At 42.5% G+C, this 23,553-nt stretch overlaps 1 protein-coding gene across 1 annotated transcript in view; it reads left to right on the top strand.

The window, feature by feature from the left end:
• Positions 1-22,100, top strand: part of LOC145393392 (protein inscuteable homolog) — a 30,825-nt gene extending 8,725 nt beyond the window's left edge. The window contains exons 4-12 of the mRNA XM_080267487.1: positions 17,993-18,190; positions 18,406-18,532; positions 19,000-19,179; positions 19,397-19,636; positions 20,447-20,618; positions 20,864-21,039; positions 21,237-21,415; positions 21,618-21,741; positions 21,969-22,100. Coding sequence (XP_080123613.1) covers positions 17,993-18,190; positions 18,406-18,532; positions 19,000-19,179; positions 19,397-19,636; positions 20,447-20,618; positions 20,864-21,039; positions 21,237-21,415; positions 21,618-21,741; positions 21,969-22,100 — 1,528 coding nt within the window. The remainder of the gene's footprint in view (positions 1-17,992; positions 18,191-18,405; positions 18,533-18,999; positions 19,180-19,396; positions 19,637-20,446; positions 20,619-20,863; positions 21,040-21,236; positions 21,416-21,617; positions 21,742-21,968) is intronic.
• The last annotated feature ends 1,453 nt before the right edge of the window (positions 22,101-23,553 follow it).

Here is a 23,553-nt window from a genome sequence, read left to right as displayed (position 1 = left end):
TGCTGGCATCTGAAAGGTCATCCTACCAGCCTTTTATCACTAACTTCAGCTAAAGACTTATCCATTTTCCTCTAACTAGCAGCTAATGCTTTTATTCTCCTCTGGGAAACTTGCCAAGGTTCAAGTATTAAGAAACTATCTCCATTAACCCTAAAACCTCGGCTAATAAATTAATTTTTTTCAAACACCAAACTATTTCTTTTTTCGCTAACCTCCCGACGTCTAAAGATTTTATGCCCAGAACGGATGGATTCAAATCCAGATCAGGCATCTCAGATTAAAAAAAAAAAAAAAAAAAAAAAAAAAACGCGAAAACTACTGACCTACCATGGACCAGTGTCAAACTAAATTATAAACATGATCATCACCATCACTAAACTCTGGCACTTACATGTATCCTTCTTTGACATGAGATGGAATAGTATCATGACGCTAAAGAAAAAGTTAAATAAAATATCAGATAACTTTAGATATAAGTGGAATTCAGTTTCTTGGCTGGTAAACAGTTATCCTTCCCAATATTTCTTTTTTTACAGAACCTGAGCAAAGCTGCGTGTGGGGCATGTCGAGAGTGTACAGTAATTGTTGTGCTGATATCAACACATAACTAACACTGCTGATCAATAGCAATTAACTGTTAAAACTTAGCCGTTAGTTAACAGGAATGAAATTTTATTTCTACCTCCAACGTTAAGCTGCAGAAATACCAACAAGGCTACTTGCCCCATTACACAATCTCAACACGAAAGCAAACCAGTCGAGTGGCGTAATTTCTCTCCACAACAGGATCCATCATAGGCAGCAAAAGCTGCTGGTCATGATCGTGGTTCACGAGCGCATAACTCTTAATAAGTCGTGGGCGCCACCGCTTCCTCTTCCACTGGGTGCTGCGGCCCCATCGCCAGTAATACCACCTTTATGCTCTTCACCCGAATAACTTACGGTGCACAATAATTGATGTAATTACAAGGCGACAAATTTTGGTGATGGAGACGCGGTGCGTGAGACGATCTTATCTGCACTGTCAAACTGTTCCCGTGCGGGTGTTACCACAAGCCGCTCACTAATTGTTCCGACCTCATGAAGAGCTCGGCGCGTTTTATGAGCTATCACTCTCCCCTATACTTATCCAGAGATGGTATCGGGGATTAAGACTTAATGACTTTATCAATGGTATTAAAGTGAATCCTGTGATTATGTCAACTGTCTACCAGCGTGTACCGGTAACTCTTACTTTCTGTCCACTCACCCAGCTTAGTACCGTACCTGAAGCAGAATTTCGGGAAATGAGATAAATACAACGCATTTGAGGTGTTATTATCTTTAATGGTCTTTACTCTTAAAATTCTGCATCATTTAGCTTTCTTTAACTCTCAGAATTCGATTGGTCCTTTAACTGTTACAAGAGACAGACAACCTGACTCTCAATAAGCAAAATCTAAAGGTTAGCTGAATATTCGCAAAACACATATTATACCCACCCTTTTGCCCAGCCTTACTAAGAAGATTAAAGTTGCAGTGCCCAGTAAATGTAGAAAGGTTATTTTAAACCAAGTCTAGTACAAGTAAAGGTAAAGAATAAAAAGTAAAGTCACTTAGGTCAATAAGCATCAGTTTAGGCATGCTTATAACTACGTTTGGTAAATCAGCCAGAGATGGAATACTTTATACGACGCGACTTTTCAGATTTTTCGGTGCCGGGTGGGGTGGGTGTAGGTGAGTGGGTGGGATGGGCTGAAACAGTGATGAGTGTTGGAATATGCCGAGGGAAATACACGTTGTGGGGAAGAGAGACATACATAAGTTGTCCTGTACAAGTCAGAAGTGAGGGAGGAAAAGAAATGGGTGAGGTGCACGGAAAGAAGTGTGTGGAGTGGATGCAGGTGGGCTGAGATGATCGCGGGTGGTGGCGTAAGGCGGGACGAATATTCCTTGTGAAGATGAACGTTGTCTTAGGCGCGACCCTAGAAACTGGACGACCTTTCAGAGTACGACGGGGGTGGAGGAGAGAGTCGAAATATGGTGGTGTGGGTGACGAGGAATAGGTGTGATGGGCAGGGATGATGGAGGGTGATGGGGTCAGGCCAAAGTAAGGCGTTCTGTTAAAATGGACATTGTAGGTTGAGCGGCTACGGGGTGACGATAGAATATCAGGTGAGGGAGGAAGATGTGAGTGAGGTGGGTGGTAAGGAGTAGGAGAGGTGAATGCAGCTGTTGGGTGGTGGGGAAAGATGATCTGAGTAAACCCAAAGACGGATACTGTATGATGCATGGGGTTGGCGGAGGGAACAGTTTAATCCTACAAATTTGATGCTGAGAAGAAAAAGCGTGGAATGGGTGAAGAGGAGTGGGTGGGACGGGCGGGGACTATGGTAATTGGTGGGACAAGAGAGAGGTAAGTCGCTCTGTGAAAATGAGCGTTGTAGGCTGGCTGATCACAGTGTGGCGATGGGTTATTTCAAATCATCTGCAACAACAAGTAAGAAGGCCTCGCTCCCAAATAACTCCTCTCAGGACGCAGGAGAGAGAGAGAGAGAGAGAGAGAGAGAGAGAGAGAGAGAGAGAGAAGAAAAGGAAAAAAAAAAAAGAGTGAAAGAGGTGAATGCGAACAAGACATAACGGGCGCCTTGTCATGCCGAAGTGAATAAATCCGGGTGGTGCAGCGGTGGTGTGAGAGGCGTCGAGGAGGGGCAGTGGGAGGCGGTGGCGGGGAGAGAGAGAAGGTGGTGGGGGAGGCTGTTATCTCCGGCAGGATGCTGGGGGGAGGGGTTAAAGGGGAGCAGGGAGAGAGACATAAAGGGAGGAGGGAAGTAAAGGTGTGAAGAAAGAAGATGAAGAAAGAAAGGGAAGGAGGAGAAGGTACAAGTAAGGGAAGGGGAAGGAAGGAAACGAATGGGAGGAGCAGGGAAAAAGAGAGGGGGAGGAGGAGAGAAGGGATGAAGGAAGAAGAAAAGACGGAAGGGGGAGACTGAAGAATGGAAATGAGTGAAGGAGGGAAGAACGGGAGGGGAGTTGGGGGAAAGAACCAGAGAAGGAGGGAAGAAAAGTGAATGGAGAGAAGGATGAAGGTAAAAATGGGGGAAAAGGAAGACAGGGAATCATGGAAGGGTGAAGAAAGGAAGATAGAGGGAAGGTGGGTTAGATACGTAATGATATAAGCATATCGAAAGGAAGGAAGGAGAGACGAAAGAATAAGCAGAGCGGGGTAGATGGAATGTAGAGAGACAGAAGGGAATAAGAAATGAGAGAGAAAAAAGGAAGGAAAAGGCAGCGAGGAGAGGAATAAGAAAAAATGAATAGAGATGATAAATAAAAGGGTTTGGCGGCAGATCTGTCATTCATGCCACCCCATTCTGCCCGACGCCTCAAATAATGGCTCATAAAAAGGCAATCCAAAGCCAATCTCACACTACCGTTAGTCTGAGAGAGAGAGAGAGAGAGAGAGAGAGAGAGAGAGGTTGGGGGGGGGAGTTGTCGTGTAAAGTAAGACCCTTCGCCTAAGCTCCTTCATTACGGGAAGTTTCCGTACCATATATTTATCGTCTGGTGGGGACAAGAGATAACACAGAATGAAGGTATCATACTGTAGGTGTGAATGGAGATTGTTTTCGGCCTCTCCAATACAAGAGACCTTCCCTAAGCTACGTATTATCGTCTGACGGTGGTAAGAATAATAAATGGAAAAATATATAATAATTGAACTTAGGCTAAATTTCTAAATGAAGGAAAGTTTTAAGGTGATTGAAACTGGAGTGCAGTTATCAAAACAAGAAAAAGTTACGGTAACAATCATCAGGACCTGACATAGCCACTGAAGACCGCATTACATTTTAAGAGGACAAAGTGTGTGTGTGTGTGTGTGTGTGTGTGTGTGTGTGTGTGTGTGTGTGTGTGTGTGTGTGTGTGTGTGTGTGTGTGTGTGCGCGCGCGTTGGGGAAGGGGGTGTTAACAAAATAACTTAGTTTTTATCTGATTTGGACCCACCTTTGTGGAAGAGCTGGAGATCTTCCAAAAGTTGACCAATTTGTGAACAGTGTCCCCCTAACTGTGCCACCGAATCATAGTAACTTTTTGAAGGATGAAATCTGGCAAGATGCAATCGCAGAGTTTAATGGGCACTACATTTTCACATCCACCGATTTTGCGCCACCCACAGAGATCCAGCCGTTATGGCGGACTTATGGGGGTGCAACAGTGGTGTGTCTGGTGTGTCTGAGACGTTAATGTCGTGTGTTTAGGTATGCTTGGTGTGCATCCAGGGTGTGTATAGTGTGTCTGAGGGTGGTGGAAATAGATAAAGCTCACCTCTTGGGACGTGTTGGGATGGTGGATAGGATTGGGGTGCGTGCGGCTATAGAATGTGCCCTTTATTGTGTTCATCAATAAAACAGTACGGTAATAATTTTGTATAAGAGACAAAACAACATCTGCTTCGACAGAGGTGATTATTTTTTGATGAGTAAAGGGGAATTATAAGAGGACAAAGTGTGTGTGTGTGTGTGTGTGTGTGTGTGTGTGTGTGTGTGTGTGTGTGTGTGTGTGTGTGTGTGTGTGTGTGTGTGTGTGTGTGTGTGTGTGTGTGTGTGTGTGTGGTTACGAGACAATGATGATTTTGCGTCGTTAACCGTGATATTTCTGAGTAAGAGACAACGATATTTCTACGTCGATAACAGTGATAAGTTGAAGTGGATAAGAGACAGGTATAATTCTGAAAGAGCAGAAAATTTAAAAGGATGATAACTGAGTGGGCGGCAAAAATTATTGACGTGTGATTATCCCAGCTCGCGTGGCGGAAGGGTCCTGAGATTGGTGTGTGTGTGTGTGTGTGTGTGTGTGTGTGTGTGTGTGTGTGTGTGTGTGTGTGTGTTGTCCTCATCCTTGCTCAGACGGCTGTGCATAGTCGTAAGTAAAAAAAAGAGGGAGTACACATGAGAAAAAAAAATTGGAAGGATAAGAGGTGAAATCAGCACAGTAAGAGAAGGAAAAAAAAAAAGTAGATAAGCAAAACGAGGAAATTTTATTTGTGTACAGGTGAATACGTAACCAGAAGAGACAGGAAAACTGATAAGCAAAGAGAGAAGGGTTTGCGTAGAGATTAAGCACGAACTGGAGGTTGTAAACGCAGAAAAACAAGCAACTGATCAAAAGATTAGACAATATTTTAGCACAGACATCTAAGCAAAAAAGGAAAAAGAAAAGAAAAGAATAATACATCCAGAAATACAGGTATTTAGAAAAGACGGAATGATATTGAATGGCTAGACTTCAAAGTAAATAAATAAAACAAAGAGGAAAAAAGTCAGGAAAGTAAAAAGGCAGGAGGTTAAACTTGCTAGAAAATAGACAGGCATAAAGAGGAGACGGTATCTGTGTAGTGATAAGTATGAGGAGACGGTATTTGTTAAAGATAGGAAGTAATAAAAGGTGACGGTCCTTGTGTGGTGATCAGTTAGTAAAAAAAAGAGGAAGTGTTGCTTGTTTAGAGATAGGTTAACAAAAAGGGGAGACTGTACTGTATTTGTGCAGAGGACAGTTTGTAAAAAGAGTATGGACGTAAAGATCAGAGAGAGAGAGAGAGAGAGAGAGAGAGAGAGAGAGAGAGAGAGAGAGAGAGAGAGAATCAGCCAAGAAAGGAAAAAGAAAATAATATCGTAGTCAAGGAGTTTAACTACACCTTCATTAGAAAAATGTATTAATATAAAGTCAGACGTAAAAGTAAACATTACTATAAACATATCGATACATAAAATCATCAGCGGTTAGGTTTGGTGTTATCAGAGCCAGCCATCTTACTCCACCAGCGAAAGTGAATCTCAGTGTTTACTCCAACCAAACATGCATTTAAGGAAAACTTCAAACAACACAGAGACACCGGCGCCAACAGCGTAAGGGCAGTAATAATCGCCGTTGGGCCAGGTAAGCGGTGAGAATCCCTGTAATTACCACCAATTATTCGAAGCAAAGAAACTCTCCTGGGCGGCCCCCACATCCAAAGCCGCCCCGACAGACAGGCCAGACACGACAACCCACGATGTATAAATCAACGCAACCCCTTCCCCCCTCCCTAGAATACGACGTTTCTGGACACTTTACAGCAGAATCAATGTGGGAGACGAACATGACGTGGGGAAGTTTTTTGGACATTTTAGTGCGGAATCGATGTGGGAAATGAATAACACAAGGACGCATTTTTAAAGCAAATATTTTCACAAGATTTCGAAGTTCTGGAAATAAACGCATACCGGTCCCTTTTTCTCTGGAATACGATATTTTTGGCCATTTTAGCTCAGAATCGATGTGGGAGACATGCGTAAATTATGAAAACAAAGTCTTTCATAAGAAATCAAAGTTTGGGGGCAGTTTTAGTACAGAATTGCTAGATGTGTGAGATAAGTATTACTCGTGGATAGCCTATATTGCACACACAAGTAACTTTCTCAGAACTCAAAGTTTTTGAGCAATTTTAGTACTGAATGAGTGTTTGAGACACATATGATCTGTGGACATAAATACCGTACGCACGTTGCTACTGTCTTGAGATGTAGAAATTTTGAAGCAATGTTAGTCTAGAATCTATACAGTAGGCTATGTAAAATGAATACAGCGTGCGTACATTTCGTGAACACAAATATTCTCTCCGAAATTCGAGGTTTCTGAACAGTTTGAGTACCGGCACAGTACAGAACCGGAACAGCTTTGCAAGTTCCTAGGACATCCCGAAATATCTCTAGACTTCAACGTTGCTTGGTAATATTGTACAGAATCTATTAGCCTAGCATGACGAGTATGAAGTGTGGGCATCTGCACCGTAGCTATACAGTATATGTCAAAGAAAAAAAAATGCTGGCATTGGTATATATGGAATGACAGGGACATACACACATAGCCATCAGAGTGCAGAGGTACAGTACACTGAGTAGCCTATGCAGTAGCTAAAAATGGGAGTCGATAACCGTAGAGTGAAATTGGTAACACCTGAATACTGCCCATGTTTACAGTAGTTACTGCTTCCTATACATTACTATTGTCTGAAATTATACGACATTGCTACATAGCTAATGAATTGTCTGTTAGACTACTGACCTGAAAATTATATAAACAAAGATGATCTGAAACGTATAAGACAGCAACATATTCCGTACATTTTCCAACAAAAAGCTTGAGAATTATGTATTTAACAACCATGGATTGAAAATACAGAGATGAAAGACGTAAACACTGTATGTCGGTGATGACTATAGTCGACCATTAACCTGGGAACAAATATAGTGAAATACATATAATTCAACCCAAACTTTCACTTTTTTTCCAGCATATATATATATATATATATATATATATATATATATATATATATATATATATATATATATATATATATACAGTAAACCCTTGATGCTCGCCGGGGTCAGGGAACAGAGACCCCCCGCGAGAATGGAAAATCCGCGAGCATCAAATTAGTTACCCCTCCCACACTGAAAAACTGCCTACACGATAAAGAAAACGATTTCTGATGCTTTAATGATAATGATAAATGATGTTGCAAGAACATAACGCAAAATACAATAAATTGTACAAAAAAAAAAAAAAGTTTTTAAAATATGATACAGTTCTGTAATATCAATATATTCTCAACAGTTCTCATCAATGTAGGCTACAATACATTCTCCTCAATTCACCTTTCTGTAGGAAGATTAATTATTGAAAATATAGTTAAGTATAATGAGTTATGACAGATCCTTGACCATCACGGACATGAGCCAGTAAGTTGACAGAGATTATGCTAAGAAGGGAGAAGCGCTATGAACCCTCCTATGCCGACGAGACTGAAACAATTGCATACAAAAAATAAACAAGTACTTACAAAAAGCAGAGAAATCTAACGCCTCGTTAAGTCTTTTATTTCAATGGGAAGTTCATGACGGGAAACTTAAGAAATTTTAATTTAAATCTAGTGTATTCTAATGTATAATGCTTATTACACGTTATCGTTATCTGTTAAAATGGCGCAATGACAGATTTCTCCTGCTTCGTTCAACATTTTTTTTTTATATAAATGCTAAGAAAAAGCAAATATGAGTACTCACCAATGGCGTCCCTCTACTGTAAAATGGCCATTTTCACTATAGGTTTAGGATTTGAGTTTGGGAGGTCCTGAGACATCCACCTCTCTTTCTGAAGAACACATAAGCACTCAACGTTCTTAAGTTTCTTCACTGTGTAGTCACTATAGTTCTATCACCTTAACTTGTCCCAGCTTATTGTCCTTTTGCATCTTATTTCATATACCTCAGTGGCAGAGAAAAATGCTATAGCTCTACGTCTTTGCTTCTTTGCTGTAGCACTTATTCGAGACTGGTATCATAATCTTATGTTAATCCAATGGGTAAATGTACGCTTTATTTTCAGCAGCAGAAAGACCTTACCAATTCAGTTCATATTCTTCCAGTTTGTTTTCGGTATTTTCCTGACTATATTCTGCGTGGAAATTACCTTTTCTTGCTGAAAAATTTTATCATCACGTTCCAACCTACAACTGTTTGTTTCTGGCGTAATGGAAGAATCTTACTCCACGTAGCTACTCTTAAGTTAGATTAGATTAGGTTAGGTTAGGTTGGGCTGGGTTAGGTTAGGTTAGGTTTTGTTAATTAGGTACAGTTAAGCTACAGTAGGTTTGGTTAGGTTTAGTCAAATAATTAGGTTAGGGCAGTCCCGTCCACCGTTACGCTCACGAATCAAACAAAAGTTGTCACAGAGGAACATCTAAAAATAACGGGGAAACAGACTTAATAAGAAACGTTTACCACATCAGAAATAATTAGAAAATATAACACACTATCCAAAAGAACTAATTTGGTAAAGTGTTTCTACTCTTTAAAGTAAATCGTATGTTTACCATCCAATGTACTGTAACAACTCCTCACTGAATATGGAGATGTGGCATTTTAAGCTAAGTTTAAGTGAAGAGTATAGCTTGAAAGCTTGTTATTCATCAGTCATACCTGTAATCGTAATTTGTCCAGGTTTATTTTCCAATATTCCCATTTCTATGAAACTCTAGTGACTAGCAACTAGTCTAAATATGCACAGCACTGATCTCACTGATGACTTGAGGTCGAATAATATACAGTATCGGTTTTTATACTGAGGCTTTTTCTGATGCCCCCTGTCTTTAAATAAAGGATCACTTGATTGGTATTTGCAAGAATATCTCTAATTAGGCAGTCATCACAATTAAATATGTACCGTCACTGTTGACTATACTTTCTATTTTCTCCATTAACACAGTCACATTCCAGACTATTATTTTAACGGCGTGAACTGGCTCACCTGTTTCGCCATGTCACTTTGGAGTTTTCCTGTCCAGTTTCAAGATAGTTCACTTCCAAACAGCGGAGCTCGAGAAAATAATCCTTTTTCTTTAAGAGCTTTTTCAGAGCTTTATCTACATCACTGTCTGGCTTTCTGCTATATGCACATACAGCTGATAGTCCTCTCTGCCGTGTTTCACTATCAAGACGCTTATCTTTTGTTTACATACACTTTCCACGCTACTCCACCAACTTCATAAACATTACACGAATAAGATTCGGCTATGAAGGCATTCGGCAATTTAAGATGAATAATTGTCAATAGACTCTGAAGTCCGCAGTTAGCTTAGCTTTGTTCTAATTATAATGAATAATTGTTCTGTAATTTTCATATACTCATTTGCCTAATTACTCCCATTAATCATACGAGATTAAAGAGAAGTCATCAATAAGTGATTTATTGGCCAATAACTCTTGGAGCTAGATTGTTCTCTAAGCAATGCCGATGAATGCTAATGAAATCATTTGCAATTGGGTATCACTGAAGAGTGCCAAATCAAGATAAACGGTGCCATAACTCAAGCCGAATAAAGCCTTGTAGCCGGAATAACCAGTATGCGCGCGCAGTTGGGGACGTGTGGAGGGCTCGGTGGGTTGGTTCAGGGAATAAAACTGTCAAGCGGACGCAGCGTGAACTATAAAATAAAGAAAAAGGGGGAGCGTGCAGAAGGTTACGACTCTTCTTGTGTCTTCCAGTTGCGCAGATAAGCGTATTTACTGTAAAACTTTGCCTCGGAATAATACGGTTCGCGTCACTTTATCACTATTGATGTGCAGTTTTTGAGACGAGCGTACTATCTCTTTCAAAACATCTAGTGTCCCTTGAAATTTAGACATTTGAATATACGACATCTCTTCCTTTGACTGGCATATTATCCTTCGAAAGGCTATGAATTTTGATATCCCTTAATTAGTGAAGAATAATTATGGGAAACTACTGAAGCTCACGATTATTTCAGCACTCATTTGGTGCGAGTCATTGTATCGCCAAGCTGCCTTTTCTCTCCCCGTCCTCGTCCCCTGACCCCCCTCCCTGCCCTGGTACGGGCAATGTCCTCGCTGAAAAAACAGAGTCGGAAAAAGTGATTCGTCTGGATAAAGTCACAGTGAGCCAGTTCCACAAACAGTACAGCTCAGCCCACATTTTCCCCACACTCCATCCTCCACGCATCCTGCACGTCTGCACCCCCTGTACATCCACATCCCTGACTCACATCTCATACAGGGCATCCATACTCTCTACACTCCCATCAACTAAGTCATCCACATCAATTGCACACACCAGCTCATCCACATCACCTTCATATACATTACCACTGTATCCACATTACATACGCACACTATCACTCCATCCAGACCACCACCACACCGCCACCACTGCCCTCCCTCCCCCCCACACACACCACCTGCATAAACACCCCCACTCATTTAGCATCCCAGCACCACCACCTACATTACGCAGTAGAGTACACTAGCGCTCAGTCTTTCCGCTGGTGTGAGAAGGACGCAGGGGAAGAGAGAACAGTGTGAAACTTTCCGAAATTCAGATTATATTAACGTCTTCTTTATTATAGCGTATCCCTGAGCTAAATATTATGATTTAGTGGCTGCAGGAATAAAATAGAAAAATTGTCGTGGTACTCAACAGATAATTGGAGACTGTTTTTATATCCTTTACTCACAGATGTTTGTAACCTTTCATTCCCTTGCTACTTCTCCACGCTCCCTCCTCTCTGTCTTCTCTTCCTTTTCAAAGTCATCCCTCTCATTTTTATAGGAATGTCTAACCATAATAAGTGTCTACGTCACTTAATGTATTATTTAAGGTACCATTCAACAGGGGAATAGCTGTAAAAGAGTGCAGTACTGTCAGAAATGGAAATCCTACCAAAACCGAGAGAGATCACGAGTGTAGGTGAAGTTATCAGAGAAAATGTTTATGCACCATTTTTTTCTGCGATTGTTTTCCCTTTAGATGATCTAATAAAACAGGATGATGCAATCAGATTACCTATCACATATGCAATACGAAAGTTACATAATTTGTGTTACTTCCATATCATAATTATAAACTAAGTTCCAGTGATATCGACTTTTCAGAAGTAAACAAACCGTGACATCATCAGCCTCCCAACACATTTACTAGTTTTCAGTAACGTTTCTCTGCCCCTCTAAACAAAATATATTCAGAATGTGAATATCTAGTGATAATGGGGCTTGGTTGGTATTTGGCACGACTGTCCTGGCCGCATTGCTGTGGGAGTTGTGACCCGAGGATACAGAGCAGCCACACTGGCCCACAGACACAGTTTGCCCACGAGAAAATACACACGACAGCCCTTTGTTCCCTGACGACTGTTTGCTTGCCGTGAGCCCCTCCCACCCTCAGCTCACACCTACCCAGCCCCCACAGCCTCTCCCACCCACCTTTACTTCGCCTTTCCTACCCATCTCTCTGCGCCTTCCCTCCTACCCAGCTTTCAGTGCCCCTTCCCACACATCCAGTTCTCTTGTCCCCTCCCAACCACCTCTCCCTACCCTCTCCCACCCACCTCTCCCTGCTCCCTCCACCCGTCCAGCTTTTCCACCCACCTCTCCCTGTCCTTTCCCTCACCTTTCCTTGTCCCTTCCCTCCCATCGATCTCTCCCTGCTCTCTCTCGCCCCATCCAACTCTCCTTGTTCTATCCCATCCATCTCTTCCTGCCTCCTCCCACCCACCTCTACCTTGCCTCTCCTAGCCAGTGCTATGCCTTCTCACTCCACCCTAGCCTTGCCTCCTTAGTCGCCTCCCGCCCAGCCACACCCGTCCTACCCTGTCCCTTCTTTCGCCAGTTTCATCCCATCACCGCCCACCCAGATCCTCTCCACTCCCGCCAGTCTCATCTCACCTGCATCTTTCCTTTAGTGTCGCACTCTGTCCCATCTTGTCTTGATTTTTTTTATTCTTTATCTAGCAACGGCCCTGGCATTTCTTTTAAGACTTTTTACTTGCAGAACAATCCTTGAAAATTGTAACTGTGTTTATTTCGGCAATTTATATCATCGAGGAAATAATAGTATGCAGTCAAAACTTCAATATTTATTTCAGAACAAAATTAGCCTAACCGGTCAATCAATCACTAAATAGACCAAAGTCCCTCTACGCAATAGAAACATGATTAGTTGAGTAGCAGGCTTGATAGATGCAACCACGGTCATCAATCCTAGCCAAATCAAACAAGATCATCGACAAAGATCTCCCACAGTTCGGCTTAGGGTTGATATTCATTGTGCGGGCGAAGCAGCATACAGCCCCGGGCCAGGTGGCGTCATGGCCTGGGTGGGGAGGTGGTAGTGCAAGGCGGCTCTCACGCACACAGGGAGGGCGTACCAGACACAGGGGAGGCATATTCCTGTAGGTTAACTCATGCAGAAAGGTGACGCATATTTATTTAAATCTTACACCAGCCATATATATATATATTTTCTTTTTATTCTAGAGGAGGGGCCCTTCAGTACCAGACGCCTTTCCTGAGCTATATAAATCGTCTTGATGAAGCTACAACAATATATAATGAGCGTCATTTTCGTGAAGTGGTTTAGAAAGTTCCCAGTACATCTTACGAAGTACATGTTGCTCATTCCAGTTTAATATTCACTTGTTTGCAACTTGTACTAATTTGTAAGTGGCTGGCTACCACCGATCTGGGAGGAAATGTACTATTGTGAAGGTGAAAGTTAAGTGTACCTCCAGGCTTAATAACCAGGCATAAAACCTTTCATTCACTGTTAGGCAGAGAACTCTTCAACATATACACAGAATCAAAGTTCAAAATGAGATTTTTACACCTACTAGTCTTTATACAGATTTCTGACCTTCAGCTCTGCACACACCCGGTATCCTTGGGTGTGGGAAAGAATGGATAAACCTGTGTATTCCCTGTGACTCTTGGAGGCGACTAAAAAGGAGAGGATGATGACCAGGAATCCATTTATTTTCTCAACAATAAGCAAAAATATTCTCGAAATATAAGTTTTTAATCTCGGTAATGTTTGTATAAATAACATGCAGTTTATAGTATCGTGCCAAATGATGAAATGAACTAATTAAGAAGAGGTGCTTGCGAGTCTTCGAACTCCGCTAAATTACTGCCCCAGAGAGAGTGGTGAGCGGGGTGAGGCTGCATCAGCTTCACCATGCGACCGCCGTGAATCCTGAGGTCCCGTGCAGTGGTCGTGGGAACACAAGCCGACGTGAGCGCCCGGACTGAATTTGCTGTTCCTTAAAATTCACTTTACGATATTTATCCGGCAACGCAACAAGGAATTCCCGTGTTTAAAATTAAATGCAGTTAGTTTAAATCCAGCGAGTATCTCACCATTGCCTTGAAGATGGAAAATTATCAGTTCACATCTCAGCATCAGAATATCATTGCCATCTAAGTCCATCCTGATTACCGGTCAGTGCCTATAAATAGTTACACAAGGATACTCTAAATTGCCTGGCTCTAACCACTATTAATGATACCGACAAAATTCCTGTCAGTAGCAATAAATTTCAGCACGCACGCCCAGACCCAGTAGCGCGAAACACATATTAAGCTTAATTATATTCTTTAATGCTGTAATGACGCCTACGTGCCTGGTAAAAACTGGATCCGCGGATGAGATGAGCTGAGCATCAAGGACGGCACTGGGAATGCTGAGTGCAGTGCTGCTTGGAATAACAAGATGTGTGTGTGTGTGTGTGTGTGTGTGTGTGTGTGTGTGTGTGTGCGCGCGCGCAGTTAATCAATATAAAAAATCAGAATAATATGTGCCAATGATTGTACGTAGCAGGTGGTATCAGGATTTCGAAGACTTGAATGATATATGAATGAATTTTGTCATTAATTTCAGTTGCTGATGGCTTTCTCACCTCTGAACTTCCCCTTTCTTTGCTTCTGGATCTTGCCTCTGCCAATCTTTATTTAATTACCAAGCTAAATATGAAGAATGAGACATGTTTAATTCAATGGCGAAGCAATGAGCAATGGAAATCCGTAACTAAATAACGAAGCAAAGAACATGGGAGATCTTTGAGAGACTAACCAAACACAGAGCACGGGAGATCTAACTTAACTAACAAAAGGTAGAGCACGGGAGACCTAAAATTATATAACAGAGCATAGAGCACGGAACATCTTCAATTAACAACAAAACACAGAGCCCAGGAGATCTTTGGTTGAAGAGTAAATCAGTGAACACGAGATAATTAAATAACGAAGCATTGCGCGCACAGGAGAACTCTAATTTAAAAACGAAGCATAGAGTACATGACATCTCTAATCAATACACAAAACATAGAGCACGGGAGATCTTTAATGCATAAACTTTGCTGCGCCTGTACCCGGATGCCCCCCGGTGTGGAGACTTCAGAGTTTACCCTGCACACAGCCCGGCTCAAATTCACCGCGGTTTTTGCTGATCAGGAGACGGAGGGGAAAGGAAAAAAAACGGAGGGTTGTCGGGAGAGGATGGGGAGAAGTGGAAAACTGAAATGTTCTGAATCGGGAAGGTTGCTGAAAAAAATGAAAAACGAATAACAGGTGTTCTGAAAGGATATGAATGTTGGGGGGGAAAAATAGAAATGCGAGAAATACTTGCTCTGAAGGGAGAGGCTTAAAAAAAAGGTGAAATGCGAAAATAGATGTTAAAGCAGAGGGTTGATAAAAAATATGAAAGGCGAAAAACACGCGTTCTGAAAGGAGAGGGTTGTTGGAAAAATGAAAAGAAAAGAAAAAAGTATTCTTGAAAGAGAAGACTATAAAAAATTGTAAATGGGGTATTCTACAATGGAAGGTTTGTTAGAAAAAGGTGTCCTGCAATAGCTTACTTGGTTATCTGCATCTTAATCTTTTCACTACGAGAAGTTGAATGGTATCGTAAAACAGTCCTACAGAAATAAGAGTAAGACGTTAAAATCGTCCTACAGAAATAAGAAACAGTAAAATCGTCCTACAGAAATAAGAGTACTGTAAAATCGTCTCATAGAAATTAGACCATGGAAATAAAATCGTCCTGCAGAAATAAGGGTAACACAGTAAAATCACCCCACAGAAATAAGAGTAACATAATATATTGTCCTACTGAAATAAGAGTAAGGCAGAAAAATCGTTCTGCAGAAATACGAGACAGTAAAATCGCCCTACAGAAATATGAGTAAGACAGTAAATCGTCCCTCAGTAATAAGGGTAAGACAGTATTTTCGTCCTACAGAAATAAGCAAGACAGTAAAATCGTCCGTCAGGAGTGAAAGTCTGACGGAAAAACAGTCGTCATATTGAAGGGACCAAGACCGCATGCACACCAATGGGTATAAATGTGTGCAGAGCAATGGGTAGGCGTGGATAGCAAAAGATATTCTACTCATCTCTTCATCTCTCTTTCCTTCCCTTCCCTGTCTGTCTATTTATCTTACTATATCTGTCTATCAGTCTATCTACCTGTCTATCTATCTATCTGTATTAATCCATTTGTCTCTGGATATCTATATTTCTCTGTCTATCGATCTCTCCATCAGTATATGTCAATCCATCTATCTATATACCTGTCTCTGTTGTCCACCCCTAATCAGGCGAGAGGTGTCCTTGACAAAAGGACTTCTAGGGGTTTTTGTCCCAACTCAGTAACGACCCCTTTTTCCACGAGACACCATCCTTGCTAATATGTTCTCTTACCATCTCTCTTCTAGTTCTTGGTCTCCCTCTCCTTCTCCCAACCACTTAACTCTCCCATTAAAAAGGTAAAAAATGCATGCTCATTAAAATAACTCTGATCTACAATTCTTGCTGTGAAGGCTCCTGCTGGGTGCTAAATGATTTTTATGTGCAAAAAAACAAAAAACAGAAACAATTTATTACATAGTTTTTTATGGCAGTGGATAGCTAATAAACGATTGCTAATGTTAATTCATAATAAAGCAGTTATCAGAGACCTCTTTGTGGCCTGCCGACTTTGGGAGAGAGACAGAGAGAGGTACTTATAACTGTCCATCCTCGATAATTAAACAAGTCTGAGAGAGAGAGAGAGAGGTGGGGGGGTTGAGAGGTCCATATAACTGTCCGTCTTCGGTAATTTAAAAAGTTTGTGTATGTAAGAAGGAGAGAGAGAGAGAGAGAGAGAGAGAGAGAGAGAGAGAGAGAAATCCCCTGTTATGATAACGGAGGGAGGTACCACTATCGTCAATGAGAGTCATGCCGTGGGAAGGAGTGCTCGTGTGGTTTACTGATTATCCCGCGGAGCAGCCAGAGTTACGAGGCGCCTCAGAGTCGAACGGTCGCAGTAGGACGGTTGGCTGGATGACCTTTGACCCTGACTTGTCCACTGCTCATTAGCCCCTTCTATGCCATCTCTTTTACATGTGAAAAAATAGTCTGCGCTACATTGAAACTAGAAGATACAGTACAGTTGTGTTTTATTTAAAGCTGTGAAACTCCGAAAACTAATTTTCCCCTAAAGATGAATACAGATGTCCGAGGTGTGAGTGGTAACGTCCCTGGCGGCAGCTGGAGTTAGGGGAGTTTGCTAGTATATGACCAGAGCCAGAAGATGTTGGCAGATGATCACAGTCTGTAGAAAATGTAGCGGTTGACTGGTGACTGAAGGGAATATTGATGAATGATGGGAAGCGCAAGTGTATTATCGGTGCTGAGGTTGCTGAGATTGCCTGCAGGTTGGAGCACCTAGGACGATGAGATGGACCCCCGTCCAGGACTGGGAGAGCTTTGGAATGTCGGATGATGATCAGGGACAAGAGAGCATGCTGGTAGATGATCAGAGGAGGCGGTTGGGAATAAATATGTTGCTCTCTCTGTCGGAGGACGAACGATGAATGATACAACAGAACGTAAATTGGTTTGAATTTTCTGATATGGCTGTTTGCACTGAGAGATTACCTGAGATATGTGACAGCTTTGTTAGTGGCGTGTATCTTGGCGAGTATCGCCGTGCACCCGAGTGGGAAGTGCTACTTGCACTTCTGTTCATAAAAGCACTCCTACTGCTTTCACTCCCTCACAGTTTCTATGTTCGACCCCTACTTGTTTATGTCCTACACCTTTCCCTAGGTGTATAACATTATTTTGTGTTGGCTTCTGACATATGAATATACTGAGATTAGGAAAGACCGTTTGTAATGAGAGGATTAGTCACACGTCTAATGCATCATAGTGTTGTTAACCCCTACGTGGGGACTCTCCTAAGCTGGATGATACTGTCCGACTCTAGCAGTATAAAAATATAAATGACTTCGTAGTACTGTAGATGTTACGGGAGGGTTTCCAGCCCTTTTGCTTCAGTGGCTACCCTTGAAACTGAATCGTTTGGAGGTAACAAGACTGAAATATAAGAAAAGGCATATTCCGGCATGTTAAATATGAATGTAGAGTGTACAATTTACTTCTCAGTAAAAACGCTAAAGACAATATTTGATAGTTTTACAGGTTACTTTGTAATGCAATGAAAAATGTAGATCTGGCATTTATAGTTATTTATAAGAGCACTAAGAGACGAGTTAGATTCAATTTATCTACTCTTCACAAAATTTTGATGACAAGTTAACAACAGTGAAATACTTTTCATCACTTTTCTTTTCTCACAGGAATGCCTCCTTGCAACAGTGGGTAAGAGAGCTGCGAGTGTTATACGAGGCTGAGTGCATGAATACCCTGCAGTCCAAGTCCCTGCCCGGGGACACTACCCACCGTTCCACTCAGGACGAACCTTCTGCCCGCCATGCAGTCAGAGCCATCCAGCGCCGTGCACACGCCGTCTCCACCGAGTTCGCAAAACTCTGCGAGTAAGATTAATGCGAGTACTATAACTTGACACGATCATTAAGGACTCTGTACTTGCAAACGCTATGCCACCTTTACTCTTAGCTCATACTGTCAACATAATACAGATTCACAGCTCAGGGTAGGTTTACAAACTGCATAAACTCAGAACGGGTATTGTAAAATCTTACAGTGTTACTTGAGTGGAAGGATGTTCATTGGATAAATTGTTTATCAGGCGGTTGGAGTGGCTGGAGCTGTCGCAGGTGCCCCCGTTGGCCGGGTCTCTGGTGGAACACATCAACACCTTCCTGAGGGACTACACCACCCAGTGGACCGCTGCTGACCCAGATCTTCAGCCACAGGTGAACACCTTCTGCCACTGCTGACACTTAAGATTAAGGAAAGAAGTTCAGTGTTAATAATCTATTAATCCTACCCCCAGTTGCTGCTTTTTCATTTTCGTTATAATAGTACTTCATTCATTATATGAATCTCTTCTGGCTTCTGGCACTCTGTGACAGCTCAGCATGTTTCTTCGTAGTCACTATCATTCCCATCCATTAGAGGCTTCCAGGCGAACAGGGCAGATGGGCTGGCAGTGAGGTGAGCTGCATTATTTTCAGCAACTGTGATGACGATCTCCTTGTCAGTAACCCCAGGAGTACTTGATGGTTCAGTGGTGAACTTGCGTTACCCGGTAAAAAAAAAAAAAAAAAAAAAAAAAGTACTTTAGAAGGTGACAGCATCCAGTCAGTGATGAAAGGCCACATTGGTTTCTGAGGGCAGATGTAAAAGCCTGATGATAATCTGGTTCTCTTCATATCAACAGTCGTCGCTGGGTCGCCAGAGCAAAGTGATCCGACAGATCTGCGACCGACTGACTGAGGTGTGTGACAACAACGGAAACACCAGTGACCAGGACACGACCCGGCAGGTGGTGCAGGTGGTGACGGCGCTGGGCCACGCCTTCACCAAGCTAGTGGACCTCATGCTCAGCAGAGAGATTAGGGTCAGTCCATGGAAGATACTGCATTTACACGTCAGTCCATTTACAAAGTCTTGTCACACGTTTATGAAAGCTTATTGATAAAATTAACTAATTAAGCGTTTATTTCATTGTTTGCATCTGATTTTCATCTGCATGTCACCTCGTTTCCCATTAAAACAACACAAGTATAACTATCCTACAGACTAATGTAGTATGAGTGTAAATAAATCCCTTTTAGGTGATGGTGAGAACACTGGAGGAACCAGGAAGCAAAGCAGAGGTGCAGTCGGTGGTGTCTCAGCTGACGGCGCTGGGGGTGGACGGGGGACACATTTGCCGTCTCATAGCCCGGCTGGGCGGAGTGCGGGGACTGCTCAGTGTGTGTCTGGAGCCCAGGATGAGACATTTTCGCGGAGACACTCTCAGGGCTCTGGCCACTGTGTGCTGCGTTGTGGAGGGCATCGCTGAACTTGATAAGGTAAACTATAAATATATATATCTATCTATCTATCTATTGCCAGATGCCTCAATCCCGTTTGGGGTGGCCACAAACAAATCGCCTCCAAGTCGCCCTGTCCCCCGCCATTTCACTGCCCTGCTCCTAACTCACACACCCCTCTCTCATATACCTCTCCACCCCATCCCTCCATCTCATCCTCTGCCTCCCCCTCCCTCTACCCCCCTCCACCTCACTCACATACACTCTCTTCGTCAGTCTTTCACCCTCCATCCTCTCCACATGGCCAAACCACCTAAGTGTGTTCCTCATAACGCTTCCTATCACATCCACATCCACACCACAACGCTCCTTTATATCCTCATTCGTCAGCCTGTCTCTCCATGTGACTCCACAGGCTCCTCTTAAATAACTCATTTCCACTGCTCTCACGCTTGACTTGTGTCATATATATATATATATATATATATATATATATATATATATATATATATTTTACTGCCATCCAGAGCTTATAACTATCATATTCAGGGTAGCAGTGCTTAACTTTGGTAACTAGAAATCGAATAAACTTAGAAAAAAATGCAGGATCACTGCAGTAGCAGATGACTTGTATATCTCCAGCTGACATAACAGCGAATTTTTACCGCTATATGTTCAAGTATGATACAAGAAGTATACTAATTCACAATCTTTAAAACGATCACTTCCTTGACGGAAGTGAAGGAATGAAACTTATGTAGGCACAAGATGCGTGCTGAGAAGTAGACGTAGTAAAAGAGATGTACATAAGTAGTACTGGCAAACATTAATTCGTCAACTGCTATCTAGGCTGGCGGTGTGGAGGTTGTGGCGGAGGTGCTGTGTGATGACCAGTGCTGTGAGGAGGAGAGGAGTGAGGCTGCTGGGGTGCTGGCTCAGATCACGTCCCCCTGGGTGGAGAATACTCACCCCCTCCCTGCTCTCACTGCTTTCATGACACCCATCGTTGCGGCGCTCACTGGTACTTAAGCACCTTTCTTTTCTTGTTTCAGTTTATTTCTCAGAGGTATTGACATATTTTGCTTCTTGCACCTTCTCTTTGGTGGCTTACTTCACATCATTAATCTGAGAGAAAAAAAGAGAGAGAGAGAGAGAGAGAGAGAGATATTACAAGATATAAAATCTCTCTGGGTGCACCTGTGTGCTTTCGACAGAATATAATCCTATTTTAATGAAACTGAAGCACATCTGGATCTTCTCTTCCAGAGCTGGGTGAATTTACCCAAACCCCCGAGATCTTCCTGCTGGCGTCGGCGGCGCTGGCCAACCTGACCTTCCTGGACGGCGGGAGTTTGGAGGCCATGAGGACGGCCGGCACTGCCCGTGTCCTCCTCCAGGCAGCCAGAGACAACCCAAACATCTCCGTCTTCACCAAAGATCAGGTGAGACCGCCTGCTCGTTCCTGGTTGACAAAGCAGACACGTATAATTGTCCCTTGTTGTGAATCTCGTTAATGTGTTGATGTGAGCAGTTATATCTTCCCAGGATCTCATACTTTGAGATATTTTTTACTGTGGAATATTACCGTCATGGTGACCAAGTTAATCATATTACTAACGAGAGCTGATATCGTCCCTAGATTGCGACAGTACTTGCTAACCTTGCTGGGTCTCAAGAGGCGAGTGCGGAGGTGGTGGAAGGTGGGGGTGTGTCGGTGCTACTGATGCTGCTCAATACCGGCCCCGCCCCTACGCACCGCCCACCAGAGGTGGCCACGGCCGAACGTGTCCAGCAGAAGTCTGCCATCGCCCTGTCAAGGTTTGTTTGCAGAGGAGTTCCTTATCTAGAATCTTATAACTTCGACAGTTAAGCCATCAGATAGAAGCCACTTGTATGAAATAATCTGAGCCTTAAGCATAATGTCAGTTTGACTCAAAAATTGTTTTTCCATTAAGCACCGAATAGCTTTATATCCCACTGGTGTGAGCAAGGGTGTGATTGACGTGGGTTTGTGTCACAGGTTGTGTCGTGACCCAACGGTTGCGCGGCAGGTGGCCAGGCTGGGTGGGGCGGAACGGCTGATACGACTTTGTAAAGACGACCAGGAGCGCAATCACAGTGACGCCGTCCTAGTCGCCTGCCTGGTTAGTTAATCTAGGGGCGGCACGCTGCTGATTGCTTCAGATTCATATGTTCCATATGTTATAATTCTCTTTAAAAAAGTCTTCAAGTTCGAATATCACAAAAACAATTTAAAATTCACCTAAGCTGATAATGTTCTGCAGTTCTTAATGTTTGTATCAGTACAGTGCTGTTCATTCTGCACTTCTGGAGAGATATTCTAATACCTTATTACTGGTGATGATATCAGGCTGCGCTGCGAAAGATGGCGTCATCACTAGGGTCTGAGGAGCTGCGGGACATGGACGCTGCAGAGCTGGTGGAGCCGAGGCTTTTGGACTCCTTCCTCATCTACTCTTCACGCCAGGAGAGCTTCGTCTGACACCAGCCCTTCGCTCCAACTCAAGGAAATCATAGAGGCTCACTCTTAACAAGCATGGTCGTCAGTAGAACCCTGCTAACTTGTATATCCACTCACTTAAACTTGATGTGTAGTGCTTTCAGGGGCATTTTGATATTACCAATCACTGTTAAACCCATACAGTAATTAAACGCATAGTATAATTCACCTTATCAGTATTCACATACCATCGTCGCGGAAGCTAGAACCGCTCTGCCTGACGAATTCTACGGATGTATCATGCGTAATAATAATAATACCTTGTTATTGTAGACAAAATATATTCTGTATTTTTTTCATTTTGCACTTTCGACACGTTGGAATTATGTGTATATTAGTTATACAGTTAATGTGTCATAATATCACTGCTCAAGTGCTAAATGCCCTCCAGTGCCTTAATAAATATATACTGTAGTTTGTTTAATCTAAGGCGAGCCAGTTCACAGTCGAGTCTCCTTTACAGTGCCTGTATGGGAGAACGGGCATGAAATTGGCGTTTATAAGATGGAGATATGTATGATGCTCGAGGGTTAGTGTCGTGTGGATGCTTTGTAAACATTCACTGATCTGAGCCCAGTGTATAGTGATGCTGCCTGAAGATATGGTATGAGATATAAACTTTAATTTGAGAAGCAAATGAATATCGAGTCTTTTCAAGTTAATACAGTTCAAAGTAAATGCATAAGTTACATCCTGTATATGAATAACCAGTGACATACTGTATATTGTGCACCCATGTATTATATTCATATAGATGTCGAATATATGTACAGATGTTAGACACACCGCTATAGATCACACACTTGTGGATCCCCAGTAGGCCAAGTTACTGTGGCCGACACTGAACTGTATCCTCGTTGGCATAGGGGACTTGGTAATACCACTTCCTCACCGATTTATTTTACTTATTACATTTATGCATATAGTGTAGGCATCAGTCACCTACTTGAAGACATCAGGGTACAAGATGCATAGTAAATCCCAGCGTTACTGTTGCTGTTGTGGCCCTAGGGTGATCTCTGCATGTGAACCCAGTGGACTGTGGGTTGAAACTGTCCTCTTGCAGTTCACCATTCTCCTTTCAGGGGATAGGGAGGGAGTTGAGGGATGTTTGCATAACCGAGCAGGAGAGCCGTCCAGCTATATCAGGGCCACCACGTGAAGGCGTCCCTCTCCAGCACCAGGTCCCCGAATAAGACCAGATCTGAAATTCCCAGCCAACGGGAATGCGGTTCAGTGTGACATGACAAATTACTGAACCCACAGCCCCTAGTCAGAACAATATACCAAATATAGTCCTTAATTTGCATTTTGTACAAATATATTTTTCGAATTAATCATATATCCTATCCAGTGTCTTTTCTTACCCTCATATGATGTAAATGACAAAGCTAAACTAGGTGATATGAAATTATAATGCTTAATACTACTCCTT

Source organism: Coenobita brevimanus, chromosome 24, assembly GCF_032717465.1.
Source record: "Coenobita brevimanus isolate Jiangsu-jjx chromosome 24, ASM3271746v2, whole genome shotgun sequence".
NCBI classification, from domain to species: Eukaryota; Metazoa; Arthropoda; class Malacostraca; order Decapoda; family Coenobitidae; genus Coenobita; species Coenobita brevimanus.
This window is presented reverse-complemented; position numbering and strand designations above follow the sequence as displayed.